The 26,118-nt window shown below is 57.3% G+C and overlaps 2 protein-coding genes across 8 annotated transcripts in view; one reads left to right on the forward strand and one right to left on the reverse strand.

The window, feature by feature from the left end:
* The first annotated feature begins 346 nt into the window (after positions 1-346).
* On the forward strand, positions 347-8,382 carry ADI1 (acireductone dioxygenase 1). The gene is made up of 4 exons (XM_052644870.1): positions 347-576; positions 2,322-2,441; positions 6,628-6,807; positions 7,730-8,382. The coding sequence occupies exons 1-4, from the start codon at positions 457-459 to the stop codon at positions 7,847-7,849; spliced, it is 540 nt and encodes a 179-aa protein (XP_052500830.1). The 5' UTR covers positions 347-456; the 3' UTR covers positions 7,850-8,382.
* An 8,085-nt stretch (positions 8,383-16,467) lies between these two features.
* TRAPPC12 (trafficking protein particle complex subunit 12) overlaps positions 16,468-26,118 on the reverse strand; it is a 37,564-nt gene continuing 27,913 nt past the window's right edge. For 6 of the 7 annotated variants that reach the window (XM_052644921.1, XM_052644918.1, XM_052644922.1 and 3 more), the window contains 6 exons: positions 22,893-22,965; positions 22,195-22,268; positions 20,543-20,641; positions 18,833-18,933; positions 18,160-18,247; positions 16,468-18,049 (listed from right to left, as the gene is read on the reverse strand). In XM_052644921.1, coding sequence (XP_052500881.1) covers positions 17,807-18,049; positions 18,160-18,247; positions 18,833-18,933; positions 20,543-20,641; positions 22,195-22,268; positions 22,893-22,965 — 678 coding nt within the window. In that variant the 3' untranslated portion in view covers positions 16,468-17,806. The remainder of the gene's footprint in view (positions 18,050-18,159; positions 18,248-18,832; positions 18,934-20,542; positions 20,642-22,194; positions 22,269-22,892; positions 22,966-26,118) is intronic. The other variant, XM_052644923.1, reaches the window with a different exon arrangement.

Genomic DNA, 26,118 nt, shown 5'->3' on the forward strand with positions numbered 1-26,118 from the left:
GGGGTTGGTGATGGACAGGGAGGCCTGGCGTGCTGCGGTCCATGAGGACGCAGAGTCAGACACGACTGAGCCACTGGACTGAACTGAACGAACAGTGGGGAGTTTTAACCCGGTAGCCGTTCCCTTCTCCAGGGGATCTTCCCAACGCTTCCCAGGTCTCCCGCGTTACAGGCGGATTCTTTACCGGCTGAGCCACAAGCGAAGCGCAGCTGGAGTTTCAGCGGGCGGCTGTTTTGAGCCCTGCAGCTTTCCTCCAGGGACAGCGCCTCGCGCCCGGAGCCCGCCCGCCGGCGGGAAGGAGGCGCTCCGCCCCGGGCTTCCAGGCGCGCCCCGCCCGCCCTCCCGGGGACGGAAAGGAGGAGCGAGGGGAGGAGGAGGGGCGCCCGCGAGCGTCCAGGCGCAGGCCCCGACTCACCCTGCCTACCCCGGCCCAGGCCCCGCGCTCAGTTCCCGGCCATGGTGGAGGCCTGGTACATGGACGAGGCGGCCGACGACCCGCGGCTGCCGCACCGCGCCGAGCCCGCGCGCCCTGTCGGCCTGGAGCAGCTGCGCCGGCTCGGGGTCCTTTACTGGAAGGTACGCGGGGCCCGCGCGGCGGCACAGGCGCCCCTCCGGCCGCGCGCTCCCCGCCTTCCGGCCGGCGGGGCTGCGGAGCTCGGGGACCCGTGCTCAGTGCGCAGGCCCCGCCAGGCCGGGCCGGCCCCCGGGCCTCCACCGCGGGGCGCGCCGCGTGCTCGGTGCCGGGGATCGGGGATCGTGGGGGCGGAGGGGCCGGAGTGAGAGCGGGCCCGGGGCCCGCGGGTCCCCGCCGCCCCAGTGGGACGCCGGGGCCCTGTAGGCGCGGGCCTGTCCTCAGGGGCCCGGGCGGGGTGGCGGGAGGGCGGTTGGGGGTCCCTGGAGGGTCCCCTGTGCGTCTCCCTGGGGTGGGGGGCTGCTCGACGGGAGGCGCCGTCTGTTCAGACTCGGCCCTTCGGTCTCGCTGTCCACGGGACAGTTTTGGAGCAGGAGTGGACACTGGCCAAGCCCTGAAAATGTCTGGGGATAAAGTAAGGCTGTGTTTTCAGCTCCTCCGCCGGGTCGAGTCCGGCTCCTCCTGGCTCCTGGTTCTCCTGTGGATGGGAAGACCCAGGACTGTCAGAATTAAACTTGTTGTAAACTCGATCAGTCGTGCCCCACTCTTCGCAACCCCATGGACTGCAGCACCCCAGGCCTCCCTGTCCATCACCAACTCCTGGAGTTTACCCAGACTTAACGGGCCATCTCATCCTCTGTCGTGCCCTTCTCCTCCCGCCTTCAGCCTTCCCCAGCATCAGGGTCTTTTCTGGGGAGTCCTGTAGACTTGTTGACTCTGTGCTTCCAGCGCCCTGGGCCTGTTTGCGCTTTATAATGACTGAATCTGGAGCAGGACAATAGCTGGACTGTTTGCCTGTGGTCTCAGTGACGCCGTAGGGTGTGGGAAACTCTCACCCGGATGTGAAGGTGCCCTGTGGGGGTCTGCTCGTGTGGGGGGTGGTCGTTTAGAAATTCATGGCTCGGCTTCTGGGCGGCTCAGCGGGTAGAGGCTGCCTGCTGACGCAGGACACACAGGTTGGTTGGGATGCTCTCACGTGTCTGGGGCAAGGATGCCGCAGCTGCTGAGCCGGCGCTCTGCAATCGGGGAGCTGCAGCTACTGGGCCCATGTGCCGGCTCGCTGCAGCTCCACGAAGCCTGCACACAGCAGTGAAGACCAAGCAGAAACGCGTAAATAAAACTTGAAAGAAAGAAAGAAAAGGCAGCTGGGCCCGGGGTAGAAAGCCTCTTGTCTGCCTGAGGAACTTGGGTTTTATTTGTGGGCTCAGAGGGCTTCAGGTGTTTCGGCTGGCGGAAACAAAGTAACCATGGAGTTGCCATAGAGACTAAGGTCAGGCCGCCTTGCGGAGTGGACAGGAGGCCGAGGGACAGGACATGGCGGTGGGGGGAGGTGCCCCGCCTCCTGGTGGCGGGACTGGAAGCGTGCAGTTTCAATAGACTCCCTGGCAGGGCTGCTGGAGAGAAGGGAGGTGGGAATTCAACACAGCTGCACTATTTTTAGCCTTTAGGGGAAAGCATACCAAGAGACAGGGAAAGGAGGGGAAGAAAGGTGAGTTTAGGACTGACAAAGGACCAAGTGATATTAATACCGTATATGTGGAGTATAACTATTCTGGAGATCCAGAATGTGGACACGGGACTAGGTAATAAATTCTGAGTATAATCATATTGGACATCCAGAAAGAGACTGTTTCGGTGTTTCGGTGTGTTCACGTGACCTCCTGTTTGTTGCTTGTTTAAACTCTTTTAGCTGGATGCAGACAAATACGAGAACGATCCAGAATTAGAGAAGATCCGAAAAGAGAGAAACTACTCCTGGATGGACATCATAACCATATGCAAAGACAAACTACCGAACTATGAGGAGAAGGTAAGGGAACTAAAGGGGAGTTGTTAATTACCATTAATAAATGCGAGAGAAGGCAATGGCACCCCACTCCAGTACTCTTGCCTGGAAATTCCACGGATGGAGGCGCCTGGTGGGCTACAGTCCACGGGGTTGCAAAGAGTCGGACACGACTGAGCCACTTCACTTCCTTTCTTTCTATAGTTCCTTTTGGAGAAGGAAATGGCAACCCATTCCAGTGTTCTTGCCTGGAGAATCCCATGGACGGAGGGGCCTGGGGGGCTGCAGTCTGCGGGGTTGCATAGAGTCGGACATGACTGAGCAGCTAACACACACACACATTAACAAATGCAAGCCTTTCCTTCTTTATACATGTCTTTCATTTTGGTTTATATGAGAGGAATGCTGGCCTTAGAATCAGCTGAAAAGTATTCCGTCCTTTTCGGTTTTTTGGAAGAGTATGTCTAGAATGGTTTTACTTTTTTCTTAAATGTTTGGCAGATTAGCCAATGAAGCCATGTGGTTTTTTTGTTTGTTTGTTTAGTTGCTAAGTCGTGTGTCGGACTCTTGTGACCCCATGGACTGTAGCCCACCAGGCTCCTCTGTCCATGGGACTTCCCAGGCAAGAATACTGGAGTGGATTACCATTTCCTTCTCCAGGGGATCTTCCTGACTCAGGGATCAAACCCTTGTCTCCGTGTCTAAAGGTCACGTTTTGTTCTTAGCGTGCTTGGTAATTATTGATTGGATGCCAGGCATTGTGATTATTCTCTTGGATGTTGGGTACTTTTGTACCGGTAGAAATATTCTTCAGGTTTCTTCTGGAATGCATGTAAGCTTATTGGAAACAGTTGGATGCTTTTGAGCCTTTCCTTTAAGATACGTTAGATGTCCCCGAGCGATGCTGGGTGTCGTTTAGTGCTTTCTCAGGCCGACTCTCTTGCGATCCCAGGGACTGTAGCCCCCAGGCTGCTCTGCTCCACCACACAGAGCCCCTGGGGTAGTGAGGTTTTTCCAGTCTGACTGGTGGGACAGGCTCTGTTCCCAGGTCGGCAGAGGGCCAGGAACTATTCCTTTCAAACCTGAAGGCTTTGAATGCCTCTTTTCCAGCTTCAGCTCCTTTTCCTGCACACGTGTGTGCACAGACGGGCTCCAGAGGAACCCTCGAGGGAAGCCCTCTGCAGGCCTCTGGGATTTCGCCGTGGAGGTCTCTCCCCTTGGGCACTGTGTCCTGCACACCAGCTCCCTCCGTCTCCCCAGATTCTCAATCTTGCTTTTCAGCTCAGGGTGCTCTGCCTGGGTGCCCTCTCCCAGCTCCGCATCCCGAGAACTCTCTCCCAGTGGAATGCGGAGCAGGTGTGGGGTTCACCTCGCTGGCTTTCTGCCTCCCGAGTCACTCTCTTCCCTTCCCTGGTGTCTGGTGTTTTGCAAACCATCAGTTTGTACATTGTGTTTGTTTTGACTGTTGGAGGTGGGAGGGGAAGTCCAGTTTCTGTTACCCCATCTTATATGGAAGTGGGAGTCAGTTTTTTTTTAAATTCTCGGTTTGTGTTGGTTCCCAGGTGCCTGTTCCTAGAGGAACTCACTCATCTTTGGCCAAGTGAGGAAACAGACATGCAGAGTTTGTAACGAGGCTGAATGTGTTCAAGTTCGAGGATGGCCTTGTTTTTGGAATTGTTGTCTTTGCTTTTTCAGGAGTAAGGTGACTCCGTTATGAAACGGCTGTGGCAACAGCAGTAGTCTCAGGATTTTTCTGTCTTGGTGAACTTCGGCAGCTGTGTCGCTCCCAAGACTTCCTGTTTCCATCATACTGAGCTACGAACTGGGAAGCCACGGCCTTAAGCCACTCAGCGTAGCCTCTTTCTCTTACCTGTGGACACCTGGAGGGGGTGAGGACCTCTTCCCCGGTCGTGTTGGTAAAGCCAGGCCCAGAACCCAGTCCTCCTGGTCCAGAGTCTTCACCGACTAGCAGGAAGGCTGCCTCCACCCACACTGCCCCTCGCTAGCTTGGGTGTCTTCTGTGTGTTTTTCTGAAAAGAACAGCGCCTTGCCCTAGGGATGGGAGCGGCGCAGCGACACCCAGGCTGCCAAACCCAGGCGTGTTCCGTGGCGTTTCTCTCTTCACTCTGTTCTGTCCCACGTGATTCCTGCTGGTTGGAGTTCAGGTGTTATAATACCTTACAAAAGGCCGAAATTCTCACTGAGTGCTTGCAAGTCCCGATATCCTCTTAGATTTAAATTTTATGTTCTTACTTGGAATTTTAGACTTCCTGTCTTCTCACCAGTCCCCTTCCTTCCATAGGAGGGGCTTGACGGTTGTAAATCCTGGCTGTTAGATTATTCTTATCGTTACCACCTTCTATTTATTTTATTTCTTCTGAAATAAAACCCTGTCCCTAACACCAGCTTATCTCTTGTTCTTTTAAAACACACTTCTTTACTATCTGATTATCTCACGGTTGTCTTAGGTTAACACGTTTTGGGCAGGAATCCTGCGGAAGGGGTGCTGCGTCTGCTCAGGGCATCCCGCCCGGAGGCCTGTGCCCGGGGTGGGGTGGGGGTCCCAGTGCCCATGATGCAAAACTTGGCTAAACTGGTGCCCATCAGGGTTCCGTGTTGTGACTGGACGACTCTTCCTGCTCTAAGGAAGGAGTCTGTGGAGACTGACTTTCTGCTGTGACTATTCTGCTCGGTGTCAAACTTGGACTTGGTGTGAGTGAATCTTGCTGACCCCGCCCTGAGTCAGTTACCCTGTTCCTCCATCCATCATCTTCCTGTACTGACTTGGCCTGCTTCTCTCCTGTCGATGCCCGTCAGTATGGGCGTGCAGGTTCTTGGTTTCCTCATGGGCCCGTGTCCATTCCTGCCTCGATCCACCTTGATGTTCAGATCGGTCCAGACTCGGTGAGGCGGAGGCGGGGTGGGGTGGGGCCCTCTCTGTGGTCCTGCCATGTCCCCGCCGTGTTCCCAGCCCCTCCACGCTCCCTGGCTCAGGTGTCAGGGTGTTCGTGCCCCCGGGGCTCCTGCGGCTCGTCCTCGGGTCTCTCTCCTCCCGCACACACCACGGTGTCCGGTGGTGGCTGCACCCACACCGTTGGGATCAGCAGGCCTGTCCGTGGAGTTCCAGGCGAGTCGCGGTCCTGCCTTACTGAGGGTGTAGTCAGAGAGCTGTGTTCAAAAGCACTTAGGTGTTTTCTCTTCCTCCTGTGGTTGTGAGCGTATGGCTTGATTCCAGATTTAAGGTCCCCCCCTCCCCCGGCCCCCAAGCTTGTTTTATTTTTATTTATGACTGTAAGATGTAAAGTGGAAGTGAGTCGCACAGTCGTGTCCAACTTTCTGCAAGCCCGTGGACTGTAGCCCGCTGGCCTCCTCTGTCCTTGGAAGTCCCCAGGCAGGAGTCCTGGAGGGGGCTGCCATAGCCAGGCTTAAAATGAAGACTCTACCAGAAGGCCCCTCAGCTCCCCTTGGCTGGCCCGCGCTGCGCCGCGCCCTGCTGTCGGAGCCCGCGTGCCCATTGACTCTACCAGCCCGCTCTGCTCTTGCCTTCTGGGTGTCTCCAGTGTTCCTCAGCGACAGACAGCACTGCAGGGAGCGGTGCGTTCACAGCAGGGAGCGGCGCGTGCATGTCTTTCCGTGCTGTTGGAGGCGTATCTTCAGGGTAGAGTCCTAGACGGGTGGCGGGTCAGTGCGTGTCCAGCTGTGCCCACCCCTCCAGGGTCTGTGTGCCCAGCAGCGGGGGGACCTGTCCTCACGGCCTCGCCCGCCTGAGAGCCTGCCGTTCTCACTGGAAGCAGGGATTTTCCAAACGTCTGTGGATCGTTCAGAAGGGTGGAAGCATTACGTGAGGAGAGCTTTGAAACCCTCCGGGACAAGAGGCGAGAGGTGGGGAATCTTAAGAAGGCCAGTTAAGGAGAAAGGTGAAGGTTGTGTGGGTGTTTACTGGAGCATGCTTCCAATGTGTGTGCACATTCGAGCATTTTTATTGTGAAATTTAGAGGACAGAGCCCCGGAAGACACAGGCCAGGTAGGGATGAGCGGGAGGTGTTTACTGAGCGCCTTCCTCAGATGCACACGCCGCTCCTGCCCTGCCGGGGTGACCACGTGCCTTCGCATCTCATGGGGGCGGGCCGGGTGGTCCGCGCTGGGGCAGGGGTGGTTCCGGCCACCTCCCCCGGGGGCCCCCAGCTCACAGAGCCCCCCACCCCCTCAGATCAAGATGTTCTTTGAGGAGCACTTACACCTGGACGAGGAGATCCGCTACATCCTGGATGGCAGCGGGTACTTTGACGTGCGGGACTGGGAGGACCAGTGGATCCGGATCTCCATGGAGAAGGGGGACATGATCACCCTGCCGGCCGGCATCTACCACCGCTTCACGCTGGACGAGAAGGTGGGCTCACAGCCGCTCTGGCGGAGTGTGGTCTGTGCGCCTGTTGGATGCTCAGCCCCGGCAGCGCCAGGCGAGGAGGCTGCCTCGGCGAGCGGCTGGGGGTTCACGGGGGCACGTGCCCAGGCCAACGGGGGCGCCCCTCCAGGGGCCCCTGCTCCTTCATCATTCGAGAGCATGTCCGTTGGGCCTCAGCCGTCGGGCGCGGAGACATGGACACGGTCACAGAAGCAGGAGAAGGGTGGTCTGGGGCTCCCTCCATGGGCTTGGGACTGACCTGAGACTCACGGGTGTGCTCAGCTTAAAGCTCAGGACTCGGAGAGGACGTGTGAGGGAAGGTCGCCCCACTCCTGGCCCCAGCGTCTCTCTCTGAAGGTGGCCGTGATCAGGCCCTCAAAAGTCTTCTCGGAGAGACGGCTCGCTTGGCAGGCGAACGTGAGTCGTGCCCAGGAGCCAGCCGACTTCTGTCGGGGGTGGCGCCCCTCTTTCTGCTCGCTGCGCTTCGGGACGGGTTCCTGTCGGCATATAGAGAGCCCCGGCCTGTCGCAGCCGCCTGCTGGCCACTCTGGGACACACTCTGGCTTACTTGTGGAGTGGTGGCCCCGAGAGATGGGTCCGCCAGCTGTCTCCAGTTCTCTGGGCTCCGGGAGAGAGAACCTCACGCGTTTGCCATCATGTCCCCTGTAGGACACACCCCCGGACGTGCACCCTGGCTGGACAGGGGTGCAGGTTGCTAACCGTGCTGCGGGAGGGGCCCGCGTGTAAGGCAGTGTGTCTGTCGAGAGCGTGGGCCCGATGCTGCCCTGCGGCTGCCTGAGCACGGGACCTCCTGCCTTTTAGACGGATGTGCGTGAGAACGGGGGTGAGCAGCACGGAGCGTGACCTCACGGCTGTGTAATCAGCGCCACTGTCTGTCTCTCCCCAGAACTACGTGAAGGCCATGCGGCTGTTCGTGGGAGACCCTGTGTGGACGCCGTACAACCGGCCGTCGGACCACCTCGAGGCCCGGACGCGGTACCTGGAGTTCTTGGCACGGACGGCCTAGCGGCCCCGCGGGCCCCTCATGAGGCAGCGTGGAGTCTGTCCCTTTTCCCTGCTTCAACGCTGCAGGCGCGAGGCTGGGGAGCCTCCTCTGCAAGCTTGTCAGATCAGAACACTATTTTTTTGATCAGAACATGTTTTAATGGACGGAGCTATGGGGCTGGTTGGATGTGCAACCAGCTGGAAATTTGGGCAGGTGATTCACTTCTCTGATTCGGGGTCAGGGGTCAGTGGCCCCGCATTAGCTCGAGCCTTCAGCTCTGACCAGTGAGTTTCATCTCCCAAAATACAGCCACTTGATGCCTGATTCTCGGGCTTTTAAACAGGCGCCAGGCGAGGCCATACCTGCCCTGTGCAGGCATGTGACAGTGGGTGACAGGACGGGTGGAGAGGTCACCCACTTTTCTCCCAAGACACAGGGGTGCTGGGGGGAAGCTGGCATGTTGGGGGACACGCACTCGCTTACGCCACTTTCTTGCTCAGAATAAAGGAGCTGCCTTGATGCTCTGCTGGCGGCTTGGAGCTGCCTTATATTGTGGTGCTTGTGGTTCCTTCAAGTTGCCCCGTTCGCCTCCATCACCTAATGTGTGTGCGCAGCTATGTCTGTTTCCTGGGTCAGCGCTGCTCCGCGTGCGGTTTCTAGGGTAAACTTGAACAGTAAATGTCTTCTACAATCAAGCCTTTGAATTTTAACAAGAATTGGTACATCGTTTGTACTTTTGATCAACAGTTTTGAGATACAATTATATCTCATTTGTTATAATCATAGAAAAACCCCGAATTAGCCTCAGATTTGAAGGGCAGTTTGCTTTGGGTATTCTTTTAAGCTGGATTAAAAATCTTTATGTGGAAATGGATATGTCATCGCTTCCACGTTGGTTTTGGCATGTGTCCAGGCACGGAGGGACCCCAGGCCTCGCCGTGTGGGTGAACACTGGTCTTAGGGTCAAGCTGCGTGCCAGCCACACGGGGGTAACACCGTCAGCCCCCAGGGTCGGGGGCTGCCCCTCCTGACAGGGCTCAGGAGACGAGAGGGAACCTCGGAGCAGGGGTGGCTCCTCCTGTGGGCACCGTCAGTCAGAGAGAGGATGATGGTTTATGGATTTGCAGTCGTCAGGGGCTCCAGGGGCACCCGCCTGGGGGCCGAGCTGTCCGTGTGGACCTAGGAGCACTGCTTGGTGAGGGAGACACGTCTCAACAGGTCACTGGACAGGCGTGCCCTCCCTGTAGGTGTGCAGCACTCGGGGGTGGCGTGCGGCTCACGAATAGACAGTGCATTAAAGCAGAGACATCACTTTGCCTGCAAAGGCCCGTCTAGTCAAGGCTATGGCTTTCCCAGTGGTCATGTATGGATGTGAGAGTTCGACCATAAAGAAAGCTGAGGACCAAAGAATTGATGCTTTTGAACTGTGGTGTTGGAGAAGACTCTTGAGAGTCCCTTGGACTGCAAGGGAATCAAACTAGTCCATCCTAAAGGAAATCAGTCCTAAATAGTCATTGGAAGGACAGATGCTGAAGCTGAAATTCCAGTACTTTGGCCATCTGATGGAAAGAGCTGACTCATTTGAAAAGACCCTGATGCTGGGAAAGATTGAGTGCAGGAGGAGAAGGGGACGACGGAGGATGAGATGGTTGGATGGCATCACTGACTCAATGCACATGAGTTTGAGTGAACTCCAGGAGTTGGTGATGGACAGGGAGGCCTGGCGTGCTGCAGTCCACGGGGCCGCAGAATCGGATACGACTGAGCGACTAAGCGCAGACGGTAAGAAGGGAAAGTTAACAGCAGAAACGCAAGCCAGAGGCAGTGGGGGTGCCCCACGGGCGGTGCTGTTTGCTGATCTGCAGGAAGTCGGGAGCGGAGCCCGACCTCACAGACCTCAGACACGCCTGGGCCCGTGAGCATCACTGTTCCTCCAGGCCCAGCTCCTCGCGGGGGTGGGGTTGGGGGGTGGACGCTGCGGGGAGCTGCTGTGCTGTGCTCAGTTGCTCAGTCGTGTCCAACTCTTTGCGGCCCCATGGACTGTAACCCACCAGGCTCCTCTGTCCATAGGATTCTCCAGGCAAGAATACTGGAGTGGGTTGCTATGCCCTCTTCCAGGGGATCTTCCCAACCCAGGGATTGAACCCCGGTCTCCTGCATTGCAGGCAGATTCTTTACCATGTGAGCCACCAGGGAAGTCCAAGAAGATGAGTGGGTAGCCTATCCCTTCTCCAGGGAATCTTCCTGACCCAAGAATTGGCTGAGGGCTCCTTCATTGCAGGCAATTCTTCACCAGCTGAGCCACCAGGGAAACCCTGCTGAGGGGAAGGTGGGGGGGGCACATCTCAGGAGGCTGAGCCCAGGGGGTCTGCCCCCTCCCCCGGAGACCCTGATGTTGCTTCTCCCAGGAGCTCAGGCTGAACAGGCTTGCAGAAGCGCATCTAGGTGACCCCAGAGCCTCGCCCTCTGGCCTCATTCTCTGCCCCTTACGGAGGGGACTTGGTGTAGCCCGGTTTGGGGGCTCGCTCCTCGCACTGCTCCCTGCTCGGCTCTGGTCTCCCAAAGCTGGGGGCTTTCGTGTCTGCCGAGGGGGCCGGGGTCACTCAGCCTTGGAAGAGGGGCGCCGGGTGTCTACCTGCTGGGGAGTCAGCGTGCAGGATGTGACCGCCCCCCTCCCAACGCCCCAGAAGGTTCTAGACTCCAGCTTCCCTCCAGGGCGAGAGGCTGGCCCGATGCTTTGCTCGGGGAGCCCATCTCCCCGGGTCTGAGATGTCCGCGGCAGACCTGGGGGCGGCAGGCTGGTCCCGGGAGGCCCCTCCTGGCTGCGTCCTCACTCGCCGCGGGGCAGGGGCGGCAGCCCTGCCGGGTCCTCTTGAGACCACCGCCCGGGGTGGTGGAGTGGGGGGCCCGTGAGCCGGGGGCCTGCAGACAGGAAGCTGACGCCGCTGGTGGACAAGGGGGCCCCGGACTGCTGGGCAGGGTGATCAGCGCTCCTGATTAGAGACCACAGGCAGCACCGTCAGGACTTCATCACCAGCGCTAGTGCTGCGGCTGCAGGTGTGGGGGGAGTGTGTGTGTGTGCATGCACACATGTATGTGCAGGGGCAGTGTGTATGTGTGCACACGCGCAGGGGAAGTGTGTGCAGTGTGTGTGCATGTTTGCGCATGTGCAGTGTGTGTCCGCGCGGGGGAAGTGTGTGCATGTGTGCACGTGTGTGTGTGCAGGGGCAGTGTGTATGTGTGTGCGTGTGCGGGGGAAGTGTCTGTGCACATGTGTGAGGGGGAAGTGTGCATATGTGTGCATGCGTGGGGGAAGTGTGTGCATGTGTGTGAGGGGGAAGTGTGCATGTGTGTGCGTGTGCGGGGGAAGTGTGTCTGTGCATGTGTGTATGAGGGGGAAGTATGTGTGTGCGCATGGGGGAAGTGTGTCTGTGCATGTGTGTGTGTGAGGGGGAAGTGTGTATGTGTGTGCGTGCTCGGGGGAAGTGTGTGTCTGTGCCTGTGTGAGGGGGAAGTGTGTATGTGTGTGCGTGCTCGGGGGAAGTGTGTGTCTCTGCATGTGTATGAGGGGGAAGTGTGCATGTGTGTGTGCGTGGGGGAAGTGTGTGTCTGTGCATGTGTGTGTGTGAGGGGGAAGTGTGTGTGTGAGGGGGAAGTGTGTATGTGTGTGCGCGTGGGGGAAGTGTCTGTGCATGTGTGTGAGGGGAAGTGTGCATGTGTGTGCGTATGGGGGAAGTGTGTGCAGTGAGTGCATGTGCAGTGTGTGCAGGGGAAGTGTGTGCATGCATGTGTGTGCATGTACAGTGTGTGTGCGCATGTGCAGTCTGTGCATACGTGTGTGTGCGGGGGACGTGTGTGTGGAAGTTTGTGTGTGTGTGTGTGTGCGGGGGAAGTGTGTGTGTGGGGGGAAGTTTGTGTGTGTGTGTGCGGGGGAAGTGTGTGCACGCGTGGGGGCTTTGCATGTGTGCATGAGCGCATGTGTGTGCGTGTGCAGTGTGTGTGCGTGCGTGTATGCATCCTCGTGTGCTGCTGATGCAGATGTGCAGGGAAGTATGCTGTCACGCGGTGTTTCCAGGTGTTCTCCAGGCTCTGCCTTAGGAGGCCGTTTTCCCAAACATCCTCTTAGATGTCCAGGGGGTCGCAGAGTCGGCCACGACTGAGCCACTGAACTGAACTGAGCTCTTGGGTGCGGTGGCAACCGGGAGGACACCCAGGTGGCCTGGGGCCCGTGTGCCCTGTGGCCCCTTCTGGAATGGGGCCTGCCTTTCTAAGGAAGGAGGCCCCCTACTCAAACCCCCATCCTTTGGTTTCCCCTCCTGGATTTTAATGAATGCATTTTATTTTTCGGGTTTCAAATGCTTGTTTGATTTGTGCAAACAGTTCCAAGAAATCCGGGAGCCAGACGGAGTCTCATTTGAGGACGCAGGAGCCCCACAGATGTGCATCAGTGCAGTCGGGGCAGTCTGCGGGCACATCCGTGTCTTGGGGCCCGCACCACCGTTAACTAATCCCGATGGCTGGCTGGTGAGGCGGGCCACTGAGGGGGGCCCACAGGGACACACGGGCAGAAGCACACCCTGTGGGTCCGTGGAGAGCAGAGGTCCCAGGGGGCGTCCGGGAGGACCCTGAAGTGGAACAAGCCTGTTTCCACATCTTGAGCGCTGCCAGCAGGCGTCTCGGGCTGAGTGCCCAACACGGAAGCCTCCCGTCGCTGGAGCCTCGGGACCTGACCTTACTTGGAAATGGGGTCCTTGCAGGTGTGACTGCACACGGCTCTCAGGGAGGTCCTCCCGGTGAGGGTGGCCCTGAACCTAGACCCGGGGTCCTTACCGAAGAGGAGACGGGGGGCAGAGGCCGCGTGGGCACCCTGAGGGCCAGGCGGGGCTGTGACCGGAGCCCCCTGAGCCAGCCTCGCAGAGCCCGGAAGTGCACTGCTGGCCTGGACTGAGGTGCGGACTCGGGGCACGTCCAGCTGCTCATCTGTGGGTGTCTGCTGTGGCAGCGTCAGCAAGCTGAGCCCAGCCCGTCCCCCATTTCTCAGGCGAGACCCGAGGCTCCGAGTGCTCAGCTCTCCACCTGAGCTCCTGCAGGTCCCCTGGTCCCCAGACGCCCCTACGCAGGTGACCCCCAGTCATGTCCTTCTTCGAGGACCCCGAGTGGGAGACTCACAACATGGCGAGCCCACCCTGCTCACCAGCCACATGAGGCTGCCCGGCATGGCAGTCACCCAGGGGCACCTGTGCGGTCTCCTAGCCGCATCTGCTGTTCCCGGACAGGGCTGGGGGGGCCATCCCCACGTCTTCCCGAAGTGAGTCCTCCCCGCTCCTTCACCCTTCTTGCCCTGCACCTGCCAAGTACCCTGCTCTCTGGAGTAACTGGGGGGGAAGTATGGGGGGAGCTCAACGTGGGGACGGTGCTGAAATTGCAGCAGGGTCCTGGATGAGGGGCCCTGAAGTCCAAGATGCTCTGTGATCAGTTACTGGAAAGGTTGGATCCATTTTCTCTAGGAGGGGGTCATGGACAGGGGGAGGCTGGCACGTATTTTATCTGCTTTATTTATGCGTCTGTAATGGGTAATAGACTTGTCTGAGGTTCAAGGAGGGCCAATTTGCACATAATTCCCAACACCTGAATTGGCCATCTCCTCTTACACGTGAGACCGGCTGAGAAGTCTTGGTCACCAGCAAGCTGGGCTGGATGCGGTCACGGGCTGGGGGTCCTTCCCGCCTGGCCCAGGCCTAGCCCTGGGGACGGCCTGGGTCTGCCTGCTGGTGAGGAGGCAGGCGGGGGTGGGGTGGGTGCCTCCCTGATGTGTGCTGGGGATGGAGGGGTGTCCAAGAAGCCTCCTGCCCTCACCTCTGGAGGGACAGAGGCCCTCTACCTGGGGAGGGGAGGGGATGGCCTGCTCCACCCCTGCTGGGCATGGAGCCCTGCCTGTGAGCTGGCCCCCCGGCCTCCCCCCCGCCCACAGCAGCTCTTTGCTTGATGCTCTCGGGACTGCTGGCCTCGCTGTCCATGCCAGGCCAAGGTGGCAGAGGGTATCCTTGTCCTTAAACGGCCCCCGGCGCCCGTGCCGCTGGCACAGTCACTCTGAGCCACGAGGCTCCGCATGTGTTTGTCTCCAGTTCTGCAAACGTGTATCTACAGATGGCTTCCCTGGTGGTCCACTGGTTAAGAATCTGCCTGCCAATGCTGGCAACCAGGCTCCAGTCTCTGCTCAGGGAAGATTCCACACGCAGCAGGGCAGCTAAGCATGGCTGCCACGACTACTGAGAACTGTGAGCCTAGAGCCGGTGCTGGGCAAGGAAGAGGCCACCACCACGAGAAGCCCCCACAACTGCAACTAGAGAAAGACCACACGTGGCAAGGGAGACCCAGCACAGCCAAGAAACCACCACCACCACCACCCACGAAAAGATCACGTGTATCTGCAGTGTTCGTGTTGCTGTTCAGTCGCTCAGTCCTGTCTGACTCTACGACCCCACGGGCTGCAGCACGCCAGGCCTCCCTGTCCGTCACCAACTCCCGGAGCTCGCTCAAACACATGTCCATTGAGTCGGTGACGCCATCCAACCATCTCATCCTCTGTCGTCCCCTTCTCCTCCCGCCTGCAATCTTTCCCAGTATCAGGGTCTTTTCCAATGACTCAGTTCTTCACATCAGGTGGCCTAAGTATTGGAGCTTAAGCTTCAGCGTCAGCCTTCCAATGAATATTCAGGATTGAATTCCTTTAGGATGGACTGGTTGGATCTCCTTGCAGTCCAAGGGACTCTCAAGAGTCTCCTCCAACACCACAGTTCAAAAGCATCAGTTCTTTGGTAATCAGCTTTCTCTACAGTCCAGCTCTCACACCCATACATGAACACTGGAAAAACCATAGCTTTGACTATAGGGACATTTTGTTGGCAAAGTAACGTCTCTGCTTTTTAATATGCTATCTAGGTTGGTCATAGCTTTTCTTCCAAGGAGCAAGTGTCTTTTAATTTCATGGCTGTAGTCACCAACTGCAGTGATTTTGGAGCCCCCCACAATAAAGTCTGTCACTGTTTTCCATCTATTTGCCATGAAGTGATGGGACCGGATGCCATGATCTTAGTTTTCTGAATGTTGAGCTTTAAGCCAACTTTTCACTCTGCTCTTTCACTTTCATCAAGAGGCTCTTTAGTTCCTCTTCACTTTCTGCCATAAGGGTGGTGTCATCTGCCTATCTGAGGTTATTGACATTTCTACCAGCAATCTTGATTCCAGCTGTGCTCCATCCACCCTGGAATTTCACATGATGTCCTCTGCATATAACTTAAATAAGCAGGGTGAAAATATATAGCCTTGATGTACTCCTTTCCTAATTTGGAACCAGTCTGTTGTCCCATGTCCGGTTCTGACTGTTGCTTCTTGACCTGCATACAGGTTTTTCAAGAGGCAGGTCAGGTGGTTTGGTATTCCTGTCTCTTGAAGAATTTCCCAGTTTGTTGTGATCCACATGAAGGCTTTAGTGTAGTCAATGAAGCAGATGTTTTTCTGGAACTCTCTTGTTTTGATGATTCAGTAGATGTTGGCAATTTGATCTCTAGTTCCTCTGCCTTTTCTAAATCCAGCTTGAACATCTGGACTGTTGAACCCTGGCTTGGCGAATTTCGAGCATTACTTTACTAGCATGTGAGATGAGTGCAATCGTGTGGTAGTTTGAGCATTCTTCGGCACTGCCTTTCTTTGGGATTGGAATGAAAACAGACTGTTTCCAGTCCTGTGGCCACTGCTGAGTTTTCCAAATTTGCTGGCTATTGAGTGCAGCACTTTCACAGCATCATCTTTTAGGATTTGAAATAGCTCCACTGGAATTCCATTACCTCCACTAGCTTTGTTCATAGTGATGCTTCCTAAGTCCCACTTGACTTCGCATTCCAGGATGTCTGGCTCTAGGTGAGTGATCACACCATTGTGGTTATCTGGGTCATGAAGATTTATTTTGCACAGTTCTTCTGTGTTTTCTTGCCACCTCTTCTTAATATCTTCTGCTTCTGTTAGGTCCATCCCAATTCTGTCCTTTATTGTGCCCATCTTTGCGTGAAATGTTCCCTTGGTATCTCTAAGTTTCTTGAAGAGATCGCTAATCTTTCTCATTAAAGATTAGCAATCAGCAACATATCTATTTCATTTTAAACATGAATGGCATTTCAGAGCACACACATCCCTAACCCTGACACCTGGAGGCGTGGGCACGCCCGCATTCATGCATACTTGGGTCTCCCTGGTAACCACTGTGTGCATTCCTCAGCTATGGGGCATGGCACACTTTCACTACCTTCTTTAAATCACTGCTTGTTTTTTAAAGGCAAAACATTTACCAGTTTCGGTGACTTTTTCCCACTGGTTATAACACACACACACATTATGTAGAAACATAAGCATAAAAGGGAAAATAGAAATGCGTTTCAGGCCATCCTTCCTATGACTGTAGTTTAACATCAAGTATTGGTCTTCAGCCTTTTCTATTAACATATGTGTCGTGTAAACACACATTTGAGGACTTTTCCAGGTCATTAACTTTTTAAACGACATGGTCTTGTGTGAACGCCCTCCAGGAATGCGTGGTGATGAATGGAAACACCCTATTATCACAATTTCTGACTCCGTTGCCAGTTTATTTTTCATAAATGCTCCATGCTTTTTCTGCTCGCACACGTGTGAGCGTGTGTTCCCACAAGGCTCCCCGACAGCTGCGGGGGGTGAGCAGCGCAGCCCCCAGGGGTGTGGGTGTCTCAGCTCGGGTGATGAGCCCCGCAGACAACAGCTTCAGCAACAGATGCTGACCTGTCGTGGCCTGGGGGCTGGGGCTGCAGGGTGGTCCCTGGGCCTCGCTCCTCGCCGGGTCCTCTCCTGTGCGTCCCTGGGCGCTGACCGTTGGGACTCCATCCCAGCTGGACACCTCCTTGGAGGCCCATCTCTGCAGAGAGCCATGCTGGGGTTTGGGGAGATTCCGGGGGAGCAGCTTTTGGGGTGCTTCCTGGGTGTGTGATGTGCAGTTGGGGCCTGGATCTGGGATCGGGGAGCACGGGGTGTGGGTCTCCCCTGGGCTGGGACCCCCCTCCCGGAAGGCAGGCTAACAGTGCTCGGTCCATTTGGTAAAGAGCCTTAAGGGAAAAGAGGCTGTACAGCAGGTAGACCCCAGGGTGAGCCCAGGGGCTGCGGGCGCTCCGGGTGGGGGCGGGGGTCCCCTCCCTGCCTGAGCCGGAGGCGCCCCTCACCCTCTCTGGAGGTGTAGGCCCAGTCCTTGTGGCGGCCTCTCCTGTCTCTCCTATTTCACAGGGTAACTAATCTGTTTCAACGACTGCTGAGACTGTCTGCCCAGGAGATGCTGCATTTGTGTGTTTACCATGGAAATAACTAGAAACACAGCTTGGCTCTGCTTTATGCAATACATGTTTATATCAGAATCTTAAGTGAACTCTGTTTTAAAACGTACTCGCAGAGCTCGGTCACTTAAAGGGCCCCTGCCAGGGTTCTTGAATCAGGTGCGTTAGACACTTTAACGGCAGGAGTGACGGTGTAAGTACAGAAGCAGACAGCGACCCCCAGAGCTGAGAGCAGTGACCCCTGTCCTGGCCCCACTGCACACGCAGATCCCTGTCCTCGCCCCCGCCCCTGTGCTGGAAACGCGCAGGACGAAGAACGGTTCCGCTCCCCCGGCACCAGACTCCTCCGAGGGGCTCCGCAGAGGCTGGAAAAGGCCCCAGGGAGCAGAGTGGAGCTGCAGCTGTGGGGCAGGGGAACGGGCCCTCTCCCCGATCTACGAATCCCTAGAACGCTCTGGCTCGGGCGAGAACCGTGTGTTCTGTGGTCAGCTCTCCCCTGAGGCTGCTAGGAGTGGCCCCGGGTGCCCCCGGCCCCTGTGCGTGCGCACCCCGTGTCTGCAGCCTGCCTGATGGAGGAGGCGGTGGGCAGACGCCGGGCGGGAGGGCCGGGGTGTGCGCGGGGGCGCTAGGCCAGCTTGAGGCACTGCGTGTTGAAGCAGTCGCCCTCCGTGCCGGCCACGGCCTCCAGCAGAGCCTGCTTCTTCTGCAGGCTGCGCGACGACTCCAGCTCGTACATGGTGGTCAGGTTGAAGAGCACGCTCTCGTGCAGGTGCTGCCGCGGGTCCCGCCGGGCCATGGCCTCCAGCTGCCGCAGCGAGTCCTTGAGGCGGCCCAGGTACAGCAGGCACACAGCCGCGTTGTTGCTGGCCTGGGGGGCGGGGCAGGGCTGGGTGGGCGTGTGCGGGCGGCCCAGGGCCCCCCAGCCCTGGAGGGTGCCTGACACCAGCGGACACGTCACCTCTGCCCGGGGCGTCTTACCACTGCATTCGACGGGTCCACCCTCAGGATCTCCGTGAAGAACCTGTGCGCTTCAGCGAAGTTATTCTGACCGAGGTGAAGGAAAGCTCTGCAAATAAGCGACATGGGAAGGATGATCCAGACGTCGAGATGCAGGCGGGTGTGTGGCGGGGACACTGAGGGGGCAGCTCCAGGAAGTGGAACCTCGTGGGGAGGGCGTGGGGAATGCAGTCTGTAATAACGCCTTATCTTTGTGGGCAGACAGACCATGACTAGACTAGTCATCCTGATCAGTTCGAAAGAGAGAGAAACATCAGGTCACTATGCTGTGTAACAGGAACGGATGGTGTTTCAGGTCAGTGACACTCCAAAGAAACTCACAGAGAAAGGTTCCATCTGTGGCTACCGGGGGAGGAGGGCAGGGGCTGGATGAAGGCGGGCCGAAGGTACAAAGCTCCGTGTGAATAGGTGCTCAGCACCGTGAATGCTATCAACCCCGCTGTGTGTTGCGTGTGACGTTGGGTGCGTCCTGTCTTTAATTTTGTGTCTGTATGAGATGATGAGTGCTCTCTGTTCTGTGGGCATCACCTCACAATGTATGGAAACCAGGTCGTTCCTGTTCACACCGTAAACCTGCACTATGCTGTTACTTACATCTCAGTAAAGCTGGAAAACACAGAACAGCAATACACACCTGTTCATCAAAACCATGACTTTGCCCTGTGGTCCATCCAGTTTCTGTGTTACTTTCTCTACGTCTTGAAAGTACTTTTCAGCTGTTTTTATGTCTCCAATCTGCTTTGACAAAATGAAGCAGTCAATTCAGGTGACAAACGTTAAATCCACACCCACACAGACAGCTCCCCAACGCCAGGTGAGGATGCGGCAGACGCGACTCGGCAGCAGGCACGGCGGAACTCTGGAGCCACTTACTAACTGTCATTTTCCATTAAAAAACAAAAAGCAAAAGCCATTTAGGACAGAGCAGGATGTCAACATCTGTCCACGTGTCAGAAAGTGAGTGATTAAATTATATAAAAAGGCAATTAAAAAGGCAATATAATAAAAAGTACTGTGATATATCTAGTAAGCAAATAAACAAACCCAAACTAGTTATTTGAAGAAAAAACATGAGATAATAAGTGGAAGAACTAATCAAGGAAAAGAAACCGTAAGTAAAATAGAATCACAGATATAACAGAAATGACCTCAGGTAAGATGAAGCCGAAGTGATTATGAAAGAGGACTGCTTCACAGAACTCTAAGCAGATGCATGTGAGCACGTGGAGCAGACATGCGATCTTTATTTTGGCACTCTAAGTGAAGAAAGCTGAGCACCGCAGAATTGATGCTTCTGAACTGTGGTGTTGCAGAAGACCCTTGAGAGTCTCTTGGACTGCAAGGAGATCTAACCAGTCCATCCTGAAGGAGATCAACCCTGGGATTTCTTTGGAAGGAATGATGCTAAAGCTGAAACTCCAGTACTTTGGCCACCTCATGTGAAGAGTTGACTCACTGGAAAAGACTCTGATGCTGGGAGGGATTGGGGGCAGGAGGAGAAGGGGACGACAGAGGATGAGATGGCTGGATGGCATCACTGACTCGATGGCTGTGAGTCTGAGTGAACTCCAGGAGTTGGTGATGGACAGGGAGGCCTGGCGTGCTGTGATTCATGGGGTCGCAGAGTCGGACACGACTGAGCAACTGAACTGAACTGAAACTGCCAAAATTGATCCCGGAAACAGAGAAGAAACCTCTCCCACACATGGAACACGAAAGCTGTTAATAAGTTGTCCCACAAACCCCAGGAGTGTGGCTCAGGCCTCTCTGAGTCAGGTATTCACATCTAGCAACAGATAATTCTACGATTATCTGAGAACAGAGAGAGAAAGAGCAAGCTACTTCTAGGAAGACAGAAAACAGATACTAAGTGCTGCTGAGAACAGTGGGTACACACACGCACGCACACACACATGCACATGCACGCACACACACGCATGTGCACACACATGTACGCGCACACACATGCATGCACAAACCCAGACCAACGGCAGCTGCAAAGAGCTGGGCCCGCCCCCGGAGTGCAGCCCTGCGTGTTTCAGTGGTGGAAACTGAAGATGCTCCCACACCTGCTTCTCCCTCCTTCCCAGGGAGGAGGGCGCGAGGGGCCCTGGGGGGTCTGGGGCGGGAGAGGAGCCCACGGTGGCCAGCTCCTCGCGTCAACACGTTTCTACTGCAACAGGGCAATGCCTCAGTCACCCGTCTCTGCGCTGCCTGATGGAAATCTACGTACATTTACGTGTAGCAACTGGCCTCCCCATCACATCGAAGCTGGAGGCTTGATACTCAGTACCTACAGGACTCGCGCTGAGGTGCAGCCCCCCGACCCCCCAGCCCCTTGCACCTGCAGGAAGATGCGGCCGATGCAGCTCAGCACCTGCGGCTCCTGCTCTGGGTGGAATTGGACGACCGCGCGGTACGCGTCCACGGCCAGCACGTAGTCCTGCGGGAACACACAGACCTCGTGAGAGGGGACACAGCACCCGCCAGGAGTGGGGCGGACGGCCCAGCGGGCCCGGCTCCGGGGTCTGGGCGTGGCCCTGGTCCCCAGAGCCCTCCTCTCCCAGGGTCTGGCTGTGTGCTTGGCCTGTGGGTCTTTCTCCTTCCATCCACTGAGCAGCAACTAGCATTTCACCCGGACCAACTTTTTCCTGCTTCTGTCAGGCCCTGGGGCCCAAGCTCGGACGGCAGGCGGCCTGTCCTGTCTGTGGACGCCGTCCGGGGCTCGTGCCAACAGCTCGCTCTCTCTTGACGGGCGCGGTCGCAGACCACAGGCCTCCATGGTCTGTCAAACCCCTGAAGGTACTTCCCTCTCTTTACTTGCCTCCATCTTCGTCCTCACGCAGACTGGGACTGCAGTCGCTAGTTTGCTGACTGGGGCGTTAGATGACCGGGGACGCTCCACAGGAAAACCAGGCGCAGACCCGCCAGCCCGGCACCTTTGAGTGAAGCTCATCGGAATGACCTGGACCCCTGGTGCCTGTGGGGAGCCGGCCACACCCGCTGCCCATGCCCCATGCGTGTAAGTGTCCGTGTCCATGAGAGCGTGTAGTGGGCGAGGGCCTTCTCCTGGGGGTGCGGTGGCCCCGGGCCCCTCAGACTTGGACGGGAGCCCTGGGGTGGCTGCAGCGCTGGGCTCAGGCATGCTCCCAGGAGACCAGCTGCCCGTGACCCAGAGCCCGGCCCAGAGCTGCTGTCGGCCGGAGGCCGTTCCTAGAGACAGCCCCCTGCTGGGTGAGGACACGCTGCCCCTTCAGGGACATCAGCTGCACTGAGCTCTCCAGGGAGAGTGCCGCCCACTCTGGTCGGGCAGCCGCGGCCTGATGGTGCCATGAGCGGCCAGTGCACAGGGCTGGGCAGGGCAGGGTGACCCGTCTCGGGGCTGGGGGACGTCTAGGCTGTGACTTGGGCCGCTCTGCCTGACAGCGTTCCGGGCGGATGTTCGGGGCTGAGGCATACGGATGGACAGCTCATCATCGAAAAGGTAAGCGACTGTCAGATCACCTGGCAGAACTGATGCCAGAGCCCACCGCCCGCCACCCGCAAGGCTGGCTCAGCACCACGGCCTCACGCTGCTGTCTAAATGGGCTTGCCCGAGGTGGCAGCCGGATGCACGTGTGCCGAGGCTGTGACCGCAAGATGCTTCACTCCTTTTTAACTCAAGAACACGAAAGACTCATCTAAAATTTCACATCAAACCGCATTTGTAGTATAGGCACTTCTGAAGCGCCGTGTTGGTTCTGTGCTGGGCTCCGAGAGCACGGATGGCAGGCGGAGTCAGAGGAAGGGGACCCCCTTGGCGAGCACAGGGTCGGGAACCTGGGGAGCACGGAGCGCGAGGACTTCAGGAGCCCCGTTCAGACCCCAGTCTGTGGGGCTTAGTAGAAACCGAAGCACGTGGACCCCAGGCGTGCTGCTGGCCCCTCTGCTTGCAGGCCGCATGGCCCCCCCCCGCCCCCCGAGGGCCCGGGGCTCCCCACCTCCGGGAAATGGTACCTTCATGAGCAGCAGGCAGTTGGCCACGGAGCACGTCACCCGGCCCAGGCGGGACCGCCACAGCTGCACGGAGGCTGCAAGAGAGGAGCGGTGAGCGCCCGGGCACGCGGCCAGCAGCCCAGCCACAGACGGAGGGAGCCCCCCCGTCGGTGGCCCTGCCCTGGCCACAGCTTCCTGTGCCGCTTGGCATACTCCTCGGGCTGTGCTCTCGACGGCCGCCCAGCTTCGGGGGACAGAGCCTGACTGGACCAGGAGACGAGCCCGTCGTGTAGCAGGGCTGCCCTGGCGGGTTGTGGACCGGAGGGGCTCTCTGCTATAGGGCTGTGGGCAGTCACACGTGGGTGTCAGCACCGCAGCCCTGGTGACAGCAGCCTGCCTGCCTGAGGCCTGGGTGTCCCACCCGCTTACGTGGAAGCATTGGTTCCTAACCCAGCTGCCTCGCCGGGCTCTGAGGGCTGGCGGGGGAGGAGACGTGGGGTGGGAGGGCAGAGAGGCTGGGGCAGGCCAGGCCCCGGGAGGACCCTCCTCCTGCTGCCGGGACCAAGAGGCAACTCTGAGGTAAGAACCTCCTAGAAAGGATGCTCGTTCCGGGAGGAAAGCAGTGAGGAGACGCACGCGGGAGAGGGTGAGTGAGGCGGATGGAGGCTGCGACCTGGAGCAGGCGGGGCCGGCCCGCCGGGGACGCGGGCGGCACTGACCTTGCCTGTTCTCCTGCGCAATGCTGTGTGTGGCCCCGTCCTCCGCCAGGCCCTGCTCCAGGTTGGCCAGGATCTGCGGGACACGCAAGGACAGGAGTGAGTCTGCCTCCGGGCGCTCTGCTGAGACGCTCCAGGAGCAGCAGGTTTCTCTGCCGAGGAGGGTTTCCCGGGGACACGAGTCAAGCGTTGCCGCTCGGCACGCACGGGGCGGACGGCAGAGAGAGTGGTGGCCCTCTGGCTCGAGGAGGGTTAGGGCTGACAATGCCTGCAGAGCGCCCGAGGAGCCCGACATGCGGAGCGTGTGCCCGCTCTGTCTGGGAAGCTCCAGGTACGGGACACAAGAGGACGATTTTTCACTTCTGTGAAAGCATCAGTCTCGCTCCTCCAGGGCGTCTCGGCCGCGCGGCCCTTTGTTAATCTATCGCTTAAGTTCTGAGCATCTGTTACTTTGCACCGTTTTTCCTGTTTGGCTAATGGCCTTGAGTCACTTCTTTTGTGACTGTTCCCCTGAAAGAAAGGAAGCTGCTGCCCCGGTGATCTGGGCAAAGGATGGATTCTCATGGAGGGCAGAATGAGGAGAACAAAGCTGTCAGCAGTGAACGCTGTCTGCTGGGGAGAAAAGTAAAGCCGTGTTAACAGGAGACGGGCGGAGGGCTCCTGGCTCAGTGACGACACGCTTCAGGCACGTGCTCTGCAGAGACACCCTCGCTCTGCGGCTCACCCTGCCTTCCGCACTGCCCTCCGTGGCTCACCCTAGAGGGGAAGCTCACTGCCAGCAAAGCAGCTGCTCCAGGCTCTCCCTGGCCTCGTGCCTGTGCCCAGGATGGGCCACTGGGCCTCCTCGCCCTCAAGGCTCTGCGCTTCACACCAGGAGGAGGACGACGTGCCGTGAACACAGAGGCCTGTCCTACCGCGGCTGCTCGGGACACACCTGTGTTTTACAAGTGTAACAGCTGCAAAGACGAGCTAGTTTGTCCAAACCAGGCCACATTTTCCAGCTGCTTATCAGCTGTCTCCTGACCAGGAACAGCAGTCTTGTTGGCCCACTGAGTGGGGACTGCCAGGAGCCAGCATGGGGAATCCTGCCCGTGGCAAAGGTCATGAGGAAGGGGGCCTGACAAACGTAAAGGCGGGATCAGGCCTCAGGGGTCCCCCTCGACTTTCTCGAGCATCCATCCCCAAAACCAGAGTCTGCCTGCCTTCCTGCGTTCTGCTTTCCACCTACTCTTCTGACGTTTAAGGGGGCTGTCCCCCACCACCTTCCACTGAAAGGAATTAACTTGGAGCTCCAGGTAATAAGTCTCCTGGGCGGAACAAGAGTGATTCAGTCCAAAACCTCTCTGATGGCTCTCTAGCCTGCCTGACAAGTTTGTCTGGCCTCTTACAACCACACGTAATTGTTCACAGCCTCCCAACCGTGAGAGGCACGAGATGTTTTGAACTTTCCAAGTACAGAGTCTTCTGAGAAGTTATAAATTATTAGTGTAGTATTAGTGGGTTGTTAGAAATATACCAGTGGAGGGTTTCATTGTTGAGCCAATATTTGCTGCTAAGTCTCCAGATCCCTTGCCCCTTATATACATTAATTGAGGTAACTGGCATATGGGAAAAATAAGTAGTGACCTTTGATATTAATCACATTAGACCTTAAGCTAGTAAATTCTTTTCTTGATTATAACCCACTGCACCTTTGCCCTGTCAGGAATGCAACTTTATCTGGTGCCTTCGGAGGGTGGCGCCTGGTTTAAGAAAAATCACCCTTGGAAAAAATAAGTTTTCTGGTTGACTGACTGTTATCAGAAAGAAAAGGTCATAAAATGTTAGCAGGCCCCCTGGCCAGAAGATGATGTAAAACCACCTAAGACCTTTGTATGCATGCATAAAGAATGCCTGGTCTCGATAAAGGTCAGGCCTGTTGACCCCGCATGATTTTGTATTATCCATTGATCTCTATGTATAAAAAGCTTTCCTGAAAAATAAAGAGTTGGACCAGTTCCTGGAAAGACTGGTTTCCCCGTGTTGCCTCTTCTCTCCCTCTCCTTCTCAGGCTGAATTCCCATCTGGAACACAGAGGCTCGCCGGGTCTACTAATTTTGCCTGGGCTTCTAAGACCTGAACGGGGAGGCGCTTTGCGTCCCCGCTCCCTCGGGGGCCGGGAGGGCGCCTGCGGCCTCACGTAGACGGTGCAAGTCCCGTGTCTTGAGACGCTATTGGCTTTTCGTGTGAACCAAGGAACACAGCCTCTTTTCCCTATTATCTTCTCCACGACATTATTCTTCCCTAATCTCTCTTTATATCTCTGAATAATGATCAAATTGCCGACGCCGTCCCCGCTTCAAATTCCCTGGATCCACTGGGGCTGGACCCTGGCAGGGGACAGTTACAAAGCAAGGCTGGAGGTGCTGAGGAAGGGGAGCAGGGGCCTGGCTCTCCCAGCCCAAGGGCCGTGCAGGCTCCGGTGGGCCCGCCAGGTGCAGTAACGGGTATGGGTCGGAGGCCGTGAGCCTCTGCCTCCCAGAACCACCCAGGCGGGCTGCACCCAGCATGCTCAGCCTGGGAGGTGCTGGTGGGGGGGCAGGTCAGCCCCACCCCAGCTCCAGGCCAGGGCACACAGCTCCCAAAGCAGCTGCAGTGCCGAAGTAACAGTGGCTCTGAAAACTGAAGATGCTGCCTGGAGGTGAGGCGGGAGGACTCAGGAGAACATGTGGGTCTGGGAGATGGTCCTCCATCCTGCGGGTGGGGCTGGCGTGACCAGAGCTGAGAGGCTGCACGGAACCTGACCACCTCACCCCCACCCAGGGTCCAGCTCATCCTGGGCTGGTCCTGGGTGGGACAGGCACCCTCAGCACCACGGACAGCAGCGGAGGGAAGCCCAGGGCCCAGGAGGCTGGCACTTGTCGGTCTGTCCAGGAGAAAAAGGTCAGCCTCTCCTGGGCTGCGGGTGGGGATGGTCTAAGGACCGGGTTTATGTATGAAGTATCCAGTCCTCAGACCCCTGGGCGCTGGCCCTGACGACTCACTAATGACCCACTGAGTCCACAGAGGGGCTTAGATTCCCCTGGAGCATTCTGGGACCTTCCCTGACCTACCAGTCTCTTCCAGACTTCTGGAAAAGAGGCTTTTCAAAGTGAGAAGAGGCTTCGTGGAGCTGCCCCAGGCCACTGAAGGAGCATTAAGCACTCCCAGGAGCCAAGTGCTGGTCCGCGTCCATCATCTGACTCCACGG

Source organism: Budorcas taxicolor, chromosome 8 (assembly GCF_023091745.1).
Source record: "Budorcas taxicolor isolate Tak-1 chromosome 8, Takin1.1, whole genome shotgun sequence".
Lineage (NCBI taxonomy): Eukaryota > Metazoa > Chordata > Mammalia > Artiodactyla > Bovidae > Budorcas > Budorcas taxicolor.

Bases quoted from the DNA above. Each gene is read 5' to 3' on its own strand.
- ADI1 (XM_052644870.1), top strand. From the start codon at position 457: ATGGTGGAGGCCTGGTACATGGACGAGGCGGCCGACGACCCGCGGCTG. The intron at 577-2,321 runs GTACGCGGGGCC...AAACTCTTTTAG, and splicing joins TCGGGGTCCTTTACTGGAAG to CTGGATGCAGACAAATACGA. The intron at 2,442-6,627 runs GTAAGGGAACTA...CCACCCCCTCAG, and splicing joins TACCGAACTATGAGGAGAAG to ATCAAGATGTTCTTTGAGGA.